The 20751-nt window shown below is 33.4% G+C and overlaps 1 protein-coding gene across 4 annotated transcripts in view; it reads right to left on the reverse strand.

Annotated features, from left to right (window-relative positions):
* The window catches only part of LOC148306400 (uncharacterized), a 160431-nt gene extending 140278 nt beyond the window's left edge, over nt 1-20153 (reverse strand). For 2 of the 4 annotated variants that reach the window (XM_088265043.1, XM_088265042.1), the window contains exons 1-2: nt 19865-20153; nt 14851-15272 (exon numbers count right to left, since the gene is read on the reverse strand). In XM_088265043.1, coding sequence (XP_088121169.1) covers nt 14851-15127 — 277 coding nt within the window. In that variant the 5' untranslated portion in view covers nt 15128-15272; nt 19865-20153. The remainder of the gene's footprint in view (nt 1-14850; nt 15273-19864) is intronic. The other 2 variants (XM_088265040.1, XM_088265041.1) reach the window with 1 other exon arrangement.
* Nucleotides 20154-20751: the final 598 nt, after the last annotated feature.

Consider the following 20751-nt stretch of genomic DNA (forward strand, 5'->3'; position numbering starts at 1 on the left):
TCTAATTGTACCCTTAGAGAGGCTTAACGAATACATAAATAACAGTATGTAAAATAAAGTACATAAACAATATGTATCTACATACATTTGTAAAAAAACCTTCGTCCGTTTTTCGTTCACAACGATATATAGCATATTGTAATATAATGCTGTGTTTTCTTGGTTAAATGTAAAATGAAGGCAAGGTATTTAGTCTCACGCTACAGGTGTCGATCTACATATATCGATTTTATTTTTAAATTTATAGATAATATATATAAAATTACTTTGCTTGGAATCGAATTCCAATATCTAAATTGTTAAAAAAATATCAATTTTTAATTTGTAGTTTTAATTGGTAAATACCATTATTTTTTTTTAAATACATTGTGATACGTACTTTGATGGATTCCGTATTATTTTCAAAAAACACGTATTGCAATAGATCTTAATAAATAGTGGTATTTACCGAGTAAAACTTAAATTAAAAATCGATAAATATTACACCATAGAGTTTAAAAATATAAAAATGTTTAGAATTTTGTACTGGAAATAAAAAGAAATAATAGAGATAATGAATTTATTAAAATTCGTAAACATTCCTGTATATTCAAATGTAAGGACATGACATACAAGCCTTGAAACATAAATAGTAGGTATTATTGTTCAATCATACTTAGTAAGTTATCACTTTCCTCGTCTCAGGAATCAGTTATATGTATGTATATATATATATATATATATATATATATATATATATATATATATATATATATATATATATATATATATATATATATATATATATATATATATATATATATATATATATATATATATATATATACAAAAAGTAGTTAATGAGCTGAAACTCAAAACAAGAAGCGATTGAAACAAAATTTACTCATTCAGGTTGATTTCAAAATGTATTTACTCGTTGGGTCTACATAAAGCCCTGAAATTTATTTCTTTCAAACCGGAAATAAGCCCCGAAAATTCCAACAATAAATAATATCCCTCCCCAGGCGGAAGTGGGTTCCCAAGACGAACTACCCCCGGAGTTTTTTGGCCGAGATGACTTAATTTACGTTCTCCTCCTTAATCTGGATAACACCCCGACTCACCCCGCATTCCTTTCAGTTAAAGCAACCCCCTTATTATCGACAGCCTTAAACTGGGCCTACACCGAATGAGGGATGAACTTGCCTTATTTTGAACGGAGAAATTTTTAGATTTTCTTAAAACACTTTGAATATTTTTTTTTTACAAAATACATATTTAAATAAAACAAAAAAGTTGGTAAATATACAATACATTTCAATATATATAGTTTCTACCTCTTTAATAAAGTAGATACTTGTGTTTAGAGAGGGAGGTTGTTTTACGATATTTTTTTTTAAACAAAGTAAATTAAAAATAATAAAAATATATTCTTTGAACGTACGTTCATTCCACCAATAACTCTTATGCTTGTAACTCTTATCCGAATTCAGTGGTTCATAGGGTACTGCTTCGCAAAGGGTAATTTTCTTATTATATTTACGAGACATAAGTGTACAAAGTGATCGCTAAACTAAACCAAACGTAGATCACTAGAGTAAAAAAATCTTCTTATTCGAACCCTAATACGCACCCAATGGTGCATAGGGCACTGTATCGTATTGACGCAGTGTTATCTTGAGGTGAAAAATCTAGCGTCTAATAAATGACAAAATATTGACATCTCAACATAGATGAAGGAGAATATGGAAATCTGGGTATTTATAGAGGTTGCGACCTATAATAGGCTGGTTTAATTGATCACTCTATAGACGTGTAACATTCACCATTCTACCCAAGATACTACCAAACCACAGTACCCAAATTTTCAAAGTTTTATTTATCTTTCAACTGACGCATTCTTTCACATGCTAGTTCTCAGCACCATCTATGTTTGAGTTAAGTTATTTTATATTAGCAGAGGCCTTTACGACATGTATTGCCAAATTGTTAAATTTGTAAAACGTGTATAATTTTGTAAAATGTGTCCTCGACACGGGAAAGCGCAGTGAGGGCACATTATCGTTATCTGTATTTTGTAGTTATGTATACGATGGAATAAATAAATTGTCTATGATTCTTCCCGAATTATCTTACATACCTACTAGGAGATGCTATAATTTTTTTTTTAAATTTTTATTACACGTACAATATTCACCATTCCTACCTATGATTGACAAACATGTATATTTATCCTTTAATTCAAACGTCGAAATGCAGTCGAAATGCGATCTCTCAGAAGAATGTTCGACAAAATGATGTATGATAGATGTTCGAATACTGAAATAAGGAAGGAATGCAAGGCTGAGATAAGCATTATCGATAAAATGAAGAAAGGTATGTTGAGATGGTTTGAACATGTAGAACGAATGAGCGAGAAAAGAACGGTAAAAATAATTTAAAGGGGAATGTTATCGGAAAAAGGAGTAGAGGAAGACCGAGAAAAACTTGGCACGCTCAGGTATGCCAAATACTTGAAAGTGGTCAGGTTAGGAGTCGTAATAATCGTCGGGTATGTATAAGGAAATGCATGAACGTGGAAGAGGCGAAGAATGTTTGCAAAGATGTAGTGGTGTGGCGTTCAATTCTATCTGCCTACCCCTCCGGGGAAGCGGAGTATTGGTTAGTTAGTTTTTTTTAAATTTTATTAAAACATTTTCTAAATTCTCGATAGCATATATGGTAGAATTTAGTAAGATTTTTAAGCAAGTAAAAGCTAGTGAAATTTTTATATTGATATTTGAGGATTTTCATCCTTGATCAGTTCGGCCGATTAATATTTATATTCCAGACCGATCATATATAATACGGCATCAACATTTCAGGAGTGGTACATTTAAGGGCGGGTGCTGGAAGGGTGGAAATCACCTCGAGACCACGAAAAATGGCATTTAAAAAGCAATTCCGTTATTGAAAGAAGGAAACCTCCCTTTCTAAACACACCCCCAAGTCACCTTTTAAGATCTTTGTTCAATTCTTAAAATCTTTTAGTATACTCGTATCCTATACTTAAGAACCATTCTTTATATATTTTCTTATTCAGTCTTTAAACCCATATACGCATCTCAATGCTGCCTACGGCAGTGTTATCTTGATCGTTAACAAATGAAGGAAAGACAAATTTGAATAAGTTTTCGAGTGAATAATTTAGATATATTTACATATATCTATATATATATATATATATATATATATATATATATTTGTATTTATATATATGTATATATATATATATATATATATATTATATATATATATATATATATATATATATATATATATATATATATATATATATATATATATATATATGTTTATATATATATATATATATATATATATATATATATATATATATATATATATATATATATATATATATATATATATATATATATATGTATATATATATATTTATATATATATATATTTATGTATATTACATATATGTATAACCATAAAAGCGTGAAATACGTAAAAATTTTAAAGCGCCCTTCGAGTAATTTTTTTTAAAGAAAATTTCGCATTATACAATAATTAGATATTTAATTTTTGTTACGGTTTTTACTTTGTGGTAAAACATGTTTTAATTATTAAAGAAACCACTTGTTTTAATACCACTTGAGTTAATTTATGACTACTAGTTTCGGTAGCTATGCTTCCATCCTCAGGTCTTAACGTAAATTAAAATATATTAAATAATAAACGGTTCTATAAATAAGGAGAGGGGTAAGTTGGAGAGAGGGGGGGGGGGTTAGTAACCGAAACTAGCAGTCATAAATAAACTCAAGTGTTTTCATTAATAATTTCAATAATTTGAACTTTATTGTATTGAAAATATGTTTGTCACTACTTGAGAAAAGTTCCGAATTTCGTAATTTTTATCCGTTTGATTTAATCATGGGAGCATCGCCAAAAGAGCAAAATGTTATAAGCCTGATAATTATCGCAACCAATGTTTTTCTACAAAGTGCCCTTATATTACTTGATCTTTTTATTGCATGTAAACCACTATTAACAGACAAATGAATTATTTAGGTTGAAAAGATATCGTACCCTAAAGAGTCTCTCTCTCTCTCTCTCTTACACACACACACATATCCATACATACACACATACACACATTCATATTATACCTGTCTTTCTTCGTTGCATCTTACAAAGGAAGTGCGATAGAGAAAGAAATACAATAATTGTTTTTGTGGGTGACTAAATTTGAATGAAATATTTTTACTATTAAGAAAAAACTTGTTCACAGCGAAAAACGTGAGTTATTACCTGTCTCCTTTCCTTATATCGTAAAAAGGAAGTGCGATGAAGATAGAAATATGTGTAATAATGGTTTTGGCGGGTGAAAAAAAAAAGTTTTTTAGTACTAAGAAAAAAATTGGTCACAGCGAAAAATGTGTTAAATAATTTTTCAAAATACATATTTACAACATTTTTAGTGCGTCCAAATACTTGTTCACAGATCTTAAAAAAAATATTTTTTTAACAAGCATTTGGACTCACTTGAAATACTGTGAATAAAAATAGCTGGGCAAATTATAATCTATAATTTAAAAAAAATCATGTTTTCAAGCGTTTCCCCGTATGTAAAAATAATCTGGGGTTCAGATCTTGCATACAAATAAAAGGGACTCTACTAAATAAAAGACAACATGTGGTCTGATATGTACTGTGTTATGAGATTGATCAATATATGTAGCAGTTTCAAAAATTCGAGTCATGGAGTCAAGTGATGAATTAACCAGCCAGTGACAGGTCATAGCCACTGTAAATACCCAGACTTCTATATTCTTCTTCTTCTACATTGAGATTATTTATCATTTTCATTTGGTAAATAAAAATAAAATAAAAATACTACCTCACTTACACCCGTGTGTTTAAGTGAGGTAGCATTTTTTTAAATGGCGCTATATAATTTATATATCCAAAATTATTATTTTTATTTTTCTAACCCCTATCCGAACCCGATGGGGTATAGGGCACTGCGTCGTATTGGCGCAGTGTTATCTTTATCGTTATTTACATGAAGGCAAGGTGATCAATCCTGCGCTTTAGGGACCAGTCCAGGATAATATTAAATAAATATTAGAGTCTAAAATCACGAATATTTATTTTCACTCCTCCCTAGGAATCGATTCCGGGACCCGCAGCCAAGGTAGCTAAAGACGCTAATCATTACTATTTTGTCAAAATGTTTCATAATATTCTTTACGCTTCTTCTTAAGTGAAACACATTTAATATTATAAAATAAATATTCTCAATATTATCAATATTTAAAGCATTTACTTTGTGGTTAGTATTTTTTTTTACAAAAATGTTAATAATATTAGTAAATAACCACTCACCGAGATTTTTATGTCTACCGGTTTCGAGACGTACCCGTCTCTTCATCAGGACAATCACTTTTACAGCATGCAAACAATAACATCCTTCAGCACCATAGCAGCATTTAATGGTGCTAATATTACTAACATTTTTGTAAAAAAAAAAAAATATATAATATATCTTCACAAACTTCGTAAATTCGCTTGTATAATATTTATGTCGGTTGATTTTCAAAATTCGTTCTCTAATTAAAATGCAAAACCTCTAAAAATAGCGGTGACTTTTAACAATTTCGTTTGCAGATGTATTGTCGAGAGAGAAAATTGTTTTAGCCAGTAAAGGCGTTGGCGGCGGGGGTCTGCCACCCCTTAGGGTAGGTGAGGGTAGGTGCCGGGGGGTGGCAGAAACAATGATGTTTGTACGTAGAGAAACCTGCTTTACTTATATTTTAATTAAGAGACGAGGGAATTAATAAACTAAGTTGGGGTTTGCTCGGTACATTCCGATGTAACTGCGAATGTTCGGCGAGCAGTGGCGGATTGGAAGGCTTTACACATTTTTAACAATTTTATGTATTTACTTAAAAATCAGAATTTTATACGAATTTTATAGAATCGAAATAATTTTATATTTTTTATTTTATTTTATTTGTTCGGAAATTGTACAGCTTTACATTTAAAAAAATATATAATAAAAATTACATTACATTAGCAAAAATAGTTACATTAAAAATAAAGCCGATTAAACAATTCCACATTTACATATGTTATAATAACTATTAAAACATTGAGATTTAAAAAATAAAAAAATAATAATAAAAGAAAGGGAGTGTGTGTGTGAGGAAGGAAGTAAAAGGGTAAGGGTATAAAAAATAGAGTTTGCAGGAAGGAAAAGGAAAGGAGAGGAATTAATGAGAGTGGTTAAAGGATTATTTTAAAATAAAATAAGAAATATAATAGATACCAGCTCAGAAATTTTGTATTCGTCCTTAATATAATTACGTATTACATAAAAGTACTACTACTACCATCACGCCGTTTCTCCGCAAGGGTAGGTAGAGAGAATGGAACACCACACTTTTCTGTACTGACATACACTCTTCGCTTCCTTCACATCCATACATCTAGTCTTACATACCCTCCGATTACGCAGAATTTTGACACCACCAGATTTAAAGTTCTGATTGATCTGATCTTTTCTTTTCGGCCGTCTTCGTTCTGTTCTCCCGCTCACATTCGCTACTTAAGTCAATCACTCGTTATTCATTCGCTTCACATGTCCATAACGCCTTAAATATTATAAAGTTATTAAAATAAACGTATTAAAAATGTATTCATTTGCAGCGACGGAAATAAATAATTTGAAAAAAAATCGGGGATAAAATTGCCAATACATAATTTTTTCCCAGTGTGTGCGTGTCGTGCTTACACAAATGCAGTTCCACTAAGAAACGTCTGTATAAAACTTAAATCTAATAAAATACAAAGCATATTTTTAGTACACAGAATTTTGTAAATTATTACATATTATATAATTTTCTCGATCTTTATAATTACTTAATGTCATTATTTTTACTGCTAGCCGCGTATAGCGCACATCAATTTACTAGCAAAAAATTGTAATGTCTTACCATGTAACAATTTGTAATTATCCTAAGAGATGTCTCAGCAGGTTTTTTTTAGCCAATTTCGATACGATTGAAAACACTTGATCTTAACTGGATAAATGACTAGGAATGTCGCACGTGAACACAGAAATTTTGTTTGCAAATACATACATCAAAGGGATACTGATATTCGAATTCGTAAGTATGAGTACTAAGTGGAAGAAAATGTAAGTTTTATTTTAAATAAATATCAAAATCACTTTTACTTTGGAATTAATTTTAATTAACATTTACAGAAACAATAAAATGGTATTCTCCGGCCGTCCCCATTGTTGGATTGCCTCGCTCCACCCCTGGCACTGCGCGGGGTGGCATCGGGGAGGAATTATTTCTTAATTATTTCATTAATTCTTAGTTCAGTGGAAGACGTAATAAAGTCTAATTTTACAGGTTCGCTACTCAGCGCCGCGTCACAGTCGTGTCACAATAAAATAAAATTATAATTAAATTACAGGAGCGGATCAAGATTATTTTTTTATTAAAAAAGTCTGAATATATATTTTTTTAAACTTACTTACAAATGGATTGATAAAACCAGAAAGTCACTGCTAAATCAATTAATGAAAGCATGAAAACACTTTAAGAAATTAACTAACCATCACGCCGCTTCACTGCAGGAGTAAGCAGAGAGAATTTAAATCTGACTCTGCAAGCAATCTTCGCCTCTTCAACATCAAAGCTTCTACTCATACATACCCACCGATTATTCCTCCTGATACGACCACGTCCGAGTATTTGAAATATTTGATCACGCCAACTTTTCCTCGTACTTTCTCTGCTTCTCGTGGTTTTGCTGATAATTTGTGCTCTATTTTATAAAGTTATAGTATAAAGTAAATATAAAATTAATAAAACTAAAAAATTCTTTCCAACCATTTTTATTTTTGGTACTATTATTCTTACCGATTTCATCTTTTTAAATGGTTAGAAGCAAATATTTTGTGTCATTTAATTTATAAACTTTATAAAAAAATTAGGGTCCTGCACTGCATTGGTTCTTGCCTATATTCTGTAGGTACAGTCTAATACTGGCCTATTAAGAAATGTATTATCTTCATTTTTAATTGCTGGAATGAATTCTTCAAGTAATGGCCCAAGACGAGACAAATTTATGAGTATCAAATCGCATAAGTGCGAACATGCATACCGTACATTTGTATATACGTTCTATTGAGGGTTAAACGTCAAAAAAATATAAAAAAAAAATATATATATATATATATATATATATATATATATATATATATATATATATATATATATTTTTTTTTTTTTTTTATAATTATTATTTTTATTTTTTTTTACATCTCACCAATAGATGTCTCTAGTGAAGTTCTAGTGATTCATGAACAAGGTTTCTAAATTGGTTCATATATATATATAGAACTTCCAAGAATTTGAGTAGTGTGGTTGTCAATAATGGGTAGAATTGGTGAATGTTACACGTGTGTAAAGTGATCACTTAAGCCAGCCTATGACGGTCGTAAGCCCCGTAAATGCCCAGACTTCCATATTCTTCTTCATCTTTGATGAGATGTCAAAAAATAATATGAAAATAACTCCTGTAATTGGAGATAATCCAGATTTTGTGAACAAGTATTTGGACACACTCAAAATGTTGTAAAATAAATATCAATAAAAATAATACGAAACAGTTTATTATCTGTAACATTATTATCGATTTGCTTTTAAATATATGTTCCATATTTATTCTAGTCATGGTGTATCTAAAAACGATCTAAAAGCGATTTTGACCCCACATTTTATAATTTAATCGAATTAATTTTATAAATGTAATTTTAACTAACTAACAGGGGTAGGCAGAGAAACTAGAAAATAGAAAATAGAACGCCATACCACTCTGTCTGACCACTTTCAAGTATTTGGCATACCTGATCGTGCCATATTTTTCTCGGTCTTCCTCTGCTTCTTTTCCCAATTACATTCGCCTTATAAATTGGTTTTACTGTTCTTTCCTCACTCATCGTTCTACATGTTCAAACCATCTCAACACACCTTTCTTAATTTTATCGATAGTGCTTATCTCAGCTTATCGATAAAATTAAGTTTACAAATGTATTTAAAATTACAAATGTATTTTTTATTTTCAAATATATGATAAAACAATTTATACCATTTTTGAGTTTTAATACGACTAGTGTCGAGAACATCTTGATTTCTTGAAACTAGTCGTGTTTACATTAATAAACTCAAAAGTGGTATAGTATTCATTTTTAATTACACACCTATGTATTTTTATACCCAGTTTTCTGAACAAAATATTGTGGAAAAATAACTTGTCAAATTATAAGCTTCATTAAAATTTTAAATCGTGCTTTCAGTATGTTCAAAAATAATTGGGTAAAGATATGCAAACATTAAAAATTAAAAAGGTCTCTGATATTTAAAAAGTTTATTCAAATCAATTATAGATACTGCCGCGAACTCGTGTATAAAGTGACATGTGAATTGTATAATATGTTAATGATTTTTTTTTTAAATTCAATTAAATTGATCAATTAATCTTGATATGATAGCTCATAAGCCCTGTAAATGCCCAGACTTCCATCTTCTTCATCTATCTATGTTGAGATGCCAAAAAATATTTTAAAAAATTAAATTGTTCTAGTTTTATTTTATTGAGGAAATCGAACCAGCGCCATAAGTGCCAACCACTGCTCCACGGAGTCGCACAAAAGGGCGTATCAGTCAATCGCAAACCGTTTATTCTATTTGTATAATACACGCACACACGCGGGCCGAGCAGCCGTTAGATGACGCAGACCCGCGTGAGGGGAGGCCGAGAGGGAAATAAAAGCGATGCCATTGTCGGGGCCTTAACGCGTTTCATTTGTGCCCAGTTGTACGGAGGTGTCACACGAGAGCGCTCCTTCAGGGCGAGGTACTTATCGAGCGACCCTCGTCTGATTATATCTGTCATCTTTGCCAAGAGAGCGTTTTGCACCCTGTATACTCGTATATCATCAACACCCTGTATATTCTAGTATTGAAATGGTTCGAACCGACGACGCTTCATATAAAGGTCGGGTTTAATATAATATAAGCTGTTACCGCAGAGAGGAAATGATCAAACCTTTTAAATATTTATATATTAAATGTTAAAATCAAACACTGATTTTTAGAGTCTACTAAATATTTTTTTTTAGCAAACACATCAAAATAAAATTTGTGACAATTGTTTCGCCTTGTTATGGCATTTTCAAAAATTAATTTCAAGATTTAATACTTGTGAATATTTTTTTTTAAATATTTTTTTTCTTACTTAAATTCATTACCTTAGACTGGTACCTGAATATTTTTCCTTCATAAATTCAACGAACAAGGTAACACTGGTTTTATACGATGCAGTGCCCAGTGCATCATTAAATGTGTATAAGGGTTCAAAAAAAGTGATTTAAAAGCTGTCTACTTTGTCTGCTACGTAGTTTAATAGTTAGCACGCTGAGCTACTGTACTGGAAGTCCCGAGTTCGATTCCCAGGAGGGGGGGTCAAATAAATATTTATAATTTTTCACTCTTACATTTATTCAATATTACCCTGGACTGTTACCTGAAGCGGAGGGCTAATCTCTTTTTCCTCATATGTTAACGATCAAGATAACACTGCGTTTATATGATGCAGTGCTGTATGCACCATTGGCTGCGGATAGGTGTTAGAGAGTCACAGATATCTAGGACTAATTAAGAAATAATTAATTATTGCTAAAAGCGTGTTGAAAGTGATTTTTTCATTTAATATTTATTCAATATCAACTGGTACCTGAAGCTGAGGGGTGACCACCTTGCCAAGATAATTTTATGATGCAGTGCCCTATGCACCGTCAAGTGCGGATAAGGTATAAAAAGTTAACACACTACGTAGTTAACTTCCATTAAAATTGACAACATTTTTAGTGTGTTCAAATACTTACTTTTCATTTTATTTGTGATTTATTTATGAGTTACTTTTCATATTATTTGTGACATCTCATCAAAGACGAAGAAGAATATGGCAGTCTGGGCCTTTATGGGGCATTTAATGGGTAGAATTGGTGAATGTTACACGTGTGTAAAGTGATCACTTAAACCAGCCTATGACTTCCATATTCTTCTTCATCTTTGATGAGATGTCAAAAATAATATTCCATAAAAATGTTTATATCAGACATAGTAATACCATATATAGCATTTATTGATTTGGCATTTACTTTGTGGTCAGACATGTCGAAATCATCAAAGAAAACACTTGTTTTTTTACCACTTGAGTTTATTTATGACGGCTAGTTTCGGAAGCTAAGCTTCCTTACTGACCTGAAACTAGTCATCATAAACTAACTCAAATGGTAAAAAAACAAGCATTTTCTTTAATAATTTCACCATATCGCTCACTCCTTTCAAGAACGTCATAAATCAAAAATCGTCAATTTTCAGTTATGTATGTTTTCGCGATGCCCAGAAAATGTACTATATCCCAGCAAAAGCGGCACATTTTAAACTTAATATTTACCCGCTACAGGGCAGAAAGTGTTGTTTTTGCATTTTGAAGAAAAGGTATTGTTTAATTATTTATTTAAAATATACTAAATATTTTCGAAATGGAGAAAAAACCTTCAGGTTTTACCAAAAAAGATCTGTTGCACAGTAAAAAGTTCAATAAGTGGCTTGATATTTATTTTTAATGCATTGTGTTATATTTTTAATCTTTAAAAACGTTGTCCTGAAAAATCAAGCTTTTTGATTTATGACGTTCTTGAAAGGAGTGAGCGATATATAGATACGATGAAATAAATTGATAAATTTAGTAAATATAGTATTGTAGGGAGTCGAATCCCAGATCTCAAAATTGAAGTCTACCAGGATACCATAAGACCACTTTATACGAAGCTCTCTGATAATAGCGCTCGCATCTTTCACATTACCCTTTTGTGTCGCGTTATTAAAGGCCTTCATTCAAGTGTCGCCTGATTGAAGCGAGACTTAAATAATATGATATTTTACTCGCTGCGTAAGCTTGCGGAGGTCTCGTATAGCGCTAATTATTTTATTAATTAATTTGGGAGACAGATTCTTCTTTGTGAGAGGAACAAAGGCTTCGCTCGTAAAAGGGGTTGAAAATTCTCCCAAAAGAGTCAAATTTCTTCACGAAATACCTCGTCACATATAACCTTAATTATAGCAGCGAATTGACACGACATTAACTAACTAACTAACTAACTAACTAACGACATTCACCTAATTAAATATCTTAATAATGAATTAATGCACTTATTTTTTTTACAAAAACGTTAATAATATAAGTATATAACCACTCACCGAGATCTTTATGTCTACCGGTTTCGAGACGTACCCGTCTCTTCGTCAGGACAATCACTAACACAGCATGCAAACAATACTGCTAAATGGTGCTATGGTGGTGAAGGGTAGTATTGTTTGCATGCTGTGTTAGTGATTGTCCTGACGAAGAGACGGGTACGTCTCGAAACCGGTTGACATAAAAATCTCGGTGAGTGGTTATATACTAATATTATTAACATTTTTGTAAAAAAAAAATAAGTAAAAATGACTAACCACAAAGTAAATGCTTTAAATATTAATAATATTGAGAATAATATGAATTAATACTTCTTAATATAGATGAAGAAGAAAATAAATGTATAGATGGCTTTCGTGTATCCATATGTTCTGTGCCATGAGATTAATGGAATACATATGTAGGAGTTCCAAAAATTTGAGTAGTGTGGTTGTATGTCGTGGGTAGAATGGTGAATGTTGCACTTGTGTAAAGTGATCACTTAACCAGCCTATGACAGTTCACAAGCCCAGTAAACAGAGTCTGTCGGGCTGCACCAACCAATGTATTGATAGAGTCAGATCTGTCCAGTTGTACCAACCACAAAAATTTATAATTTCTGAGTATGTCCAGTTTTTGTCGGAGACTGTCCAGTTATACCAACTGCAAAATGGTTAGTTTGATCGGATATACCAACTAATATGTGGGGATATTCAGATATATATGAGTAGTTTCTCACAGAAATTTATGTAAAGCTCTTCCACTACATATTATTATATACACCATAGTATCTTCATGGGTAAGTTATCTATCTGAGGGTAGACAAAGCCCTAATTTACTCCGCTTTACCCGTCTGATGTCTGACATCCGATATTCCTAGTGAGAGAAATAATTATCATTGAATTTCTCATTTGTATTGTACAGTCATTCCTTATAACAGCCAATACAAAATAGCAAAATCGTATGAACACTATACAAGTATATGGCCTACATTCAATTAACAAGGAGATTCAGTCAAAGCCAAATACATATTCGTAAATAACTAACTAACTAACTAGCCAACACGACGCTTCCCCGCAGGAGTAGCCAGAGAGAGTATAAGCAACACCACTCGGACTAATAATCGTCGCCTCTTCTACATTCATGCATCTCGTACATACTCGCATATGTACATTTAGTATATTATAATAATTTAAATGTGAAACAGCTAACTCAGAGCCAACTACCAAGCTACAGATATTTCACTAGAATCGCCTTAATAATCTTCGTCTTCGGTTTCCACTACCTCTCTCCCTCAATTCCTTAACTGATCTTTCTTACTTTGTCTACCTTGTTTTCATTAATTTACAGTTTCATGAATATAATTTCCAAGGGGGGCAGAAAAATATGATTGATTTTTCGCTATAATATTTATTCAATAGTACCCGGGACTGGAAGAGCGGGAGTGATCACCTTGCCTTCATAAGATTAAGATAATACTACATTGATACTATGCAGTGTTCTATGCACCGTTGAGTATAAAAAGCGGATAAGGGTTAGAAAAAGAAGAAGATCTCAAAGGTATAATACCGAAAAACTAATGGTTTTCATTTCTATAATAACGATTATAAACGAGATGATCTAAAGGTAAAAGAAGTCTATGAGAATACGTTTATTAGCTGACTTTAGACGTACGTGCTATATAGAGTTGTGCATGCCTAAACCGCATGAAAGACGGCGGCGAAGGAGTGTACAATATGAAAGTACTGTGCGATTACAATTGTCATTTTGAAATACGCCATTTTCCTGTGTAGCATTGACAATACTGCTCGCGCGGTAAAACACCTACGTGTAGACAGCTATTATGGAACATCCAGAGATTTCGTTGTAAGACATCGTTCGTCTACAAATACGTGAGCAGAGTTAAATGGTATAATATGAATTGGCAAAAGAAAACCTACCATTATCCTAACAAGTCATGGAAAAACCCTAACTCACAGCACAAGCCCTAACCATGAAATAGAAAGACAACAACACAATGCAGCACAAGATCCCTTCCTGAGCCTAGAACGGGGCATCTCCACAAAATGTGATCCACCGTCTGAGATAAAGTCCCATATACAAATGTCTATATTTTCCGCTAATGCGAGCTCTTGGAGCTTTCCCCTGAATTCTCCATGTCTAACCCCGACCAGACAGACAACGAAAAGTGCCAAGGTATTTGACAGAGACAAGAATATATGAGATTGGACGAGGATAAGGACCGTCGAGGCGCTGGCGCTGTTTAGAGATACTCAAGACGAGGACAATTATTATCAGTAATAGTCGACGTCAGGGGGATCAGATAGAGAAATGAAGAAGAGAAGAAGAAGAAGAGACAAGAATGGTGAAACGATGAGCTGGAGAAAGGGTATAAAATGGAGAACTTCCTTACTCCACAACCTTGACCAGATAGACAGGGAACAGTGCCAAAGTATTTGGAATGGACAGAGTCAAGGATGTTGGAATGATGAGATGAGCTGGTGAAGGGGTATGAAATGGAATGAAGTTTAGTTTCCTTACCGCCAGGCGGCGCGCCGTGCAGCGCGAGCGAGGGCGCGTGCTGCGGCAGGAAGGCGGCCGCGACGGCGGCCTGCGCGTTGAAGTAGGCCACGCGGCTGGCCACGCTCATGGGGTGCGGCTGGAAGGGCGCGGGCGGGTAGAGCGGGCGCGGCCCGTCCAGCCCCAGCAGCTCCTGGATGGCGAAGGGCGAGCGCTGCAGCGCGGCGGGCGAGCGGCGCGCGCCCAGCGCCGCCACGCTCGGCGCCGCCACGTGCACCGTGCCGCCGGGGGAGTTCATCGCGCCGGGCCCGGACCGCCGTCACATCACACACTCGGCCGAGCGAATCGAGCACTTGCCGCACTCTGTCCAGGAAGTCCACGCACCAAAATTATATACAATCAATAGCTGTACGTTCAATTCTTACTACTGTAATTCGTTGTTCCTACAATATGGAAAAAAATAAGGATCACCGACAATAAATATTGAACTGCACTGGTTTGACGGTCTTGATCCCCGTCCATCTGGTATATTCCGAGCCAGGAGATCTACCTTCTGCCCACATCTTGTCAACCCTCTATGTTGTCTATTATAAGATGCAATAGTTGTACTTCTCTCCTCTAAGCACATGCCCCAGATAGGACACCTTCTGGACCTTGATATCAGTCAGCAACTGTCTCCCTGCTCTTGCTCTTTGGAGCACATCTCCATTGCAGACCATATCGGTCCATGGAATGCAGCGTTTTACGATGTAGCTACATTTCGAATGCCTTTAATCAGTTCATAATACTGATCTTAAAGGTCCACGATTCCGATTGTAAAATACGTACATAAAATATCGGTAAAATTTTAAATACATGCCTGTTGTCACTACCTTTTTTGCAACTGTCTCCCTGTTCTTGCTCTTTAGAACACATTTGCATTGCTGACCATATCGGTTCATCGATATTACATAACCAGTCCATGGACCGATATACTCAGCTTTGCAAATTTGCTTCAAAAAGCAAGAACAGAGAGACAGTTGCTGACTGATATCAAGGTCCGGAAGGTATCCTATCTAGGCATGTGCTGAGAGGAGACAAGTACGAACTATTGCATCTAATCATAAAAGGCAACATAGAGGGTCGACGAGGTGTGGGCAGAAGGCAGATCTCCTGGCTCCGGAATATACGAGATTGGACGGGGATCAGGACCGTCGAGGCGCTGTTTAGAGCTGCCCAAGTCAAGGACAATTACTCTAAAGTGATAGTCGACTTCAGAGGGATCTGACATGGCACGCACAGAAGAAGATTGGCATAGTGTGTCCTCACTGGTGTTTCCCGTGCCGAGGGCACATTTTACAATACTTTTATTTATCAAGTTATTCTAAAAGTAACTAATTTGTTTCTTGGATAATTTATATATCGCCGTTTTTATCCGAAATCACTTCAAAGACGATTATCTGCATACAATGAATCATCCAATCATCACATGGACGAATGATACGATCTATTTCAAATCAAACCACCTTCATTATCCAATTATCAATGCCCCCCATACTTATATTTTCGTTATTTAATGATTTTTTAAAATTATGTAATATAATATATAAAGAACACGTCAAAATCAATTAAAAATCAAAACTGAAATTTCTCCAAAAGAGGATGAACGCCAAAACCACTATGTCTTTGCAAACACTCTTCGCTCTATCACATCCTCGTATCTGCCTGTATATATAGATACAACGTAAGTTGGTATATATAGTTACATAAAAGAGATTGAGAGCATTGGAAAATTCTAATTTTGTTTTGTTAACACCCTCGTAATATGCAGGTAAGTACCTAAATAGATTACTATAAGATTTCTCAGGGCATGGGACAGAGGATAGAAACGTATTGAAAGGTCATACATGATTAATTTTCTTTCTAAATAAAAAAAACCCTTTTTATCAGCATTCGTATTCTAACGCCATAAAACATTATAGGGATTGGATAACACCCATAGATAAATAATTTTGACAGCGTAGAGGCATGCCGTCGGTAGATAAGATCTCGATAAATATTCGGATTAACTTATATCAAACTTTTTGTATGAACCTATAATCGTATATAAGTATATTAAAATCAATGTTTGTGTTCTATGTATGTCCTTTATATGTAGGATATCCTTTCCTATACTACTCACCCAATAGCAGAGAAAATTTGCAAACTTGACCTTTAAAACTCAAAAAATATAACTGTTTAATTAAATTTTTTAAAACGTCTCTAATTCCTAATTTTCAGCGCTATTTTAATTTGCACTGTCTTATAAAAGTCATGGAAGAAATAAATAAAATAGAAGCACTGCTGTAAACTACCTATCTATTATAAAGTACCTACCTAATATGTAGTATCTACTTAACATAAAATACCTACCCATTATAAGGTACCCAATGGAATAAATATGATATTTTTACCGAATATTAAGGCCGGTTTGTTTGATCGTTAGAAACAAATAAAAATCCATCTATACAACAACAAAAATTTTTTTTTTGAAATTAGCAAATTCTGAAATTCCACCTATGGTTAAATAATTATAGACACATATCAAGGTGATATATCTTTCACTTGTCTATTATCTAAATTAGATAATAGGTATAGGTGTAATTTACAAAATGTGATTTAAATACTTAAAATGGTAAAATACCATTCAAATGATTGTTCTCCCAATTAACCGTTAAGAAAATCACTACCCACCTCCCGAAATATTATCAGTTTTTTTTAATGTAATGTTTATTTTTCCAAAACATAAATTGCTCCTACATATAAATACAAAAATATAAATTATTATCTGTTTTCTATATAAAACATGGAGATTTTTCAGTTAATTTCAGATACCTAAGCAAGATTATCATCAGGACAATATTTCAATACTTAATGTTAGCTGGTAAGAAAATAATAATAATCGAAAGATTTTCGGAAATTATACTGTGGAAAAATTCCACTCTTGCTTGGGCATAGCTTTCATTGCTTTATACTAATAAAGTCGATATCTATGAAATTTTTAATTTTCTCTAAGACGATCGAGAATTTAATTTATTTAATGTATTTTTTGCACGATATTCGATTTACATAGCCAATTCACCGCTAAGAAAATCAATGTCTCCCGATATATTATCATATTCAAGCATAAATTACTCCTACATTTGATACATATAAATAACTATCTGTATAAACTAACTAACTAACCAACCATCACGCCACTTCTTGCAGGGATAGGCGGAGAGAATAGAACGCCACAAAAATCTGTCTTTGCAAACAATCTTCGCCTTAGCATTCATGCATCTCCTGATACATACCCGCCGATTATTCAGGTTTCTAACCTGACCGCTTTCAAGCATTTGAAATACTTGATCATGCCAAGATTTCCTTGGTCTTCCACTGCTTATATTACCCACACATTTGCCCCATACATTTGTTTTACTATTCTTTCTTCACTCATTCGATTAATATCCCAATAAACCGTTAAAAAATCAATGTCTTCTGAAATATTACCAGATATTATTCATGGTTATTGATTTTTTAAACATAAATTACCCCTCCTTTTGATACTTAAAATTATTACCCGTCTTTTTGTATAAAACTAAACGATTTTTCTTTAAATTTCCAATTCCAAATCCAAAGCATAATACTCACGCCAGGATATTTTATTTAAAAAAAATGTTGCTTAGAATAATAAATTAAAGATTTTGAGAAAACAAACCGCGGATTAATTCCACTGTTTCATAGGCATAGATTTCATTGGTTCAACCTAATAAAATCGATACCTACGGGATATTTAATTTCCTATAAAATGATCGAGAATTTAATTCATTCCCTGTATTTTTTGCACGGGAATCGAGCCTTGGTTCTTGGGTTACAGGAGCCGACGGGTTTCCATTGTCCCATTGTTTCGCCAATGCTCCGGAGTGAACACCTTTTATGCGAATCTGCTCGCTCCAATTTAGGCCTAGCGCTTTTGTTTATTTTTGGGATTTTTTGCCCCGGCCCCAGGTAGTTTCTGAGACCTCTTTAATTATTATTAAACGCTCTGATTATAATCGTTCGAGTGTTTCTTTCAAAGGGCATAAACACCTATGATAATTTTGTAAACACCTCGATAAATTTACAAACGACACTATTTTTAAATGGATAGCAAAGGAAGTAAATTATAGAACGTAAAAAAACTGATTAATATAAAAATAAAAAAAAATAGTGTTACATCGGGTGTATTTTTTTTGACAAATAAATACCGTTTTGTAGCACTTATTTTTTAGCATAATTTTAAAAGTTCAGTGCTAATTTTCTAGATAAATTTATTTATTTATAAATACCTATAGAAAGGAATATATTTTTTTTTTAATTTTCGTAAAATATTATTTAATCTATTTTTGTATTACGTTTTTTTTCCGCTTATTTTGTATTAATCGGAGCATATGGCACTTAATTCTATGAACGGTTTAATTGAGGTAGCAAAGAGCAAGCACTTGAGGTAGTATTTTATAAAAGTGGCGCTACATAAATTATCCAAGTCTATAATTATTATTAAAAAATATATATTAATTATTTGAATGTGTGAGGGTTCATTTTACTTATCAGAAGTCTTTTAAGAATTTTTTAAACAGTATTTAAAAATACAGATGGATATCAAAACCAAGATCATCATAATATGATGTTTTCATTTTACGGATTTCTTTTTATGGATTTTAAAAAAAATAAGTAAAAAATACTACACGTATCTCAGGCTTTAGTGAAAATTTGGGGAAATTTAACATGACGACCATGATAAAATATTTTTATATTTAATTTTTATATTAATATTTTTTACATAGAAAAAAAAAGAGAAATCATTAGATTCCAATATTTGAATAGATTATGTTAAAAAATCTCACATTGAAAAAAATTTATGAGTTTAATTTTAAACATTTTTTTATCTACAGTATTCATAATTTTCCAACAAAAAAAATGCATGCCGGTTGATACCCAGATTTGAAAGAAAATGTGCCGTAAGTCGGTTTAAGCCAAATGAACAAATATCTACCTTATGTTACGCTAAATGCAAACTTAACAAAACTTTTTCAAAAAAAAAGTTTCTGACAATATCACAAAACAATTTAAATCGTCACAACACACACTGTACTGGAAGCAACTGACGGATCCCTTCGTCCAAATGTCAAAAAGAATTATTCAAACTGACACCGATTCAAATTTGAAAACCGAACTCGAATGTTTTTTTTTCTCAGTGCAGTTTTGAATCGTTCTCGCGACGAGCCGCGGACCGCGCCTTCAGTACACGAACGTCATTCATTGTCAGCGGCTGTCAACTGCTCGGGAGGTCGCGAGCTGGCGCGAGGCCCCGTGCGGCGAGACTCCGCCCACCAGACCCCACCCCCTGCCACCCCCGAGAGACGAAAATCCCCGCCGCGCAAAAATTAAACAAAAAAATCCACTACCAAAAGGGCGAACTTCTTGAACAACCTGCCCCGGTTACGCCGTTCTACTACCAACCGGACCCCAATCGCCCCACTATACATTTTTTTCTCGACTTTTCTCTATTAGCCCCCTCGGGATTCTCCCCTCCACTCGCCTCGCGGTAGGCGTGGCCAGCTAATAGCCAATAGGGAAATTTATTTCTTTCTCTCTATTGGCCGGATTTCTGGCGCGGGGGCACGCCCTCTAGACAAATGCACGCCGGTATGACCTCTGAGGATATGGCCGATAGAGCCTTGATTCGAGTGCGCGGTGACGGGGGGATGTTTGATTTTCAATGTTTGATTTGTTGACATATTGTTTGTTGATGGGCATAAACTATGCGAAATATGAGAGCGGGCAATTGGAAAACAGCTGAAAAATTACATTTAAATTTATTGAGATGTTCGGAAAATATTCGTCAATTTTTTTCACACTTTTTTTCTACATTTTAAGAAA

Source organism: Brachycentrus maculatus, unplaced genomic scaffold, assembly GCF_059751285.1.
Source record: "Brachycentrus maculatus isolate JH-2025_06_01 unplaced genomic scaffold, ASM5975128v1 h1tg000242l, whole genome shotgun sequence".
NCBI classification, from domain to species: domain Eukaryota; kingdom Metazoa; phylum Arthropoda; class Insecta; order Trichoptera; family Brachycentridae; genus Brachycentrus; species Brachycentrus maculatus.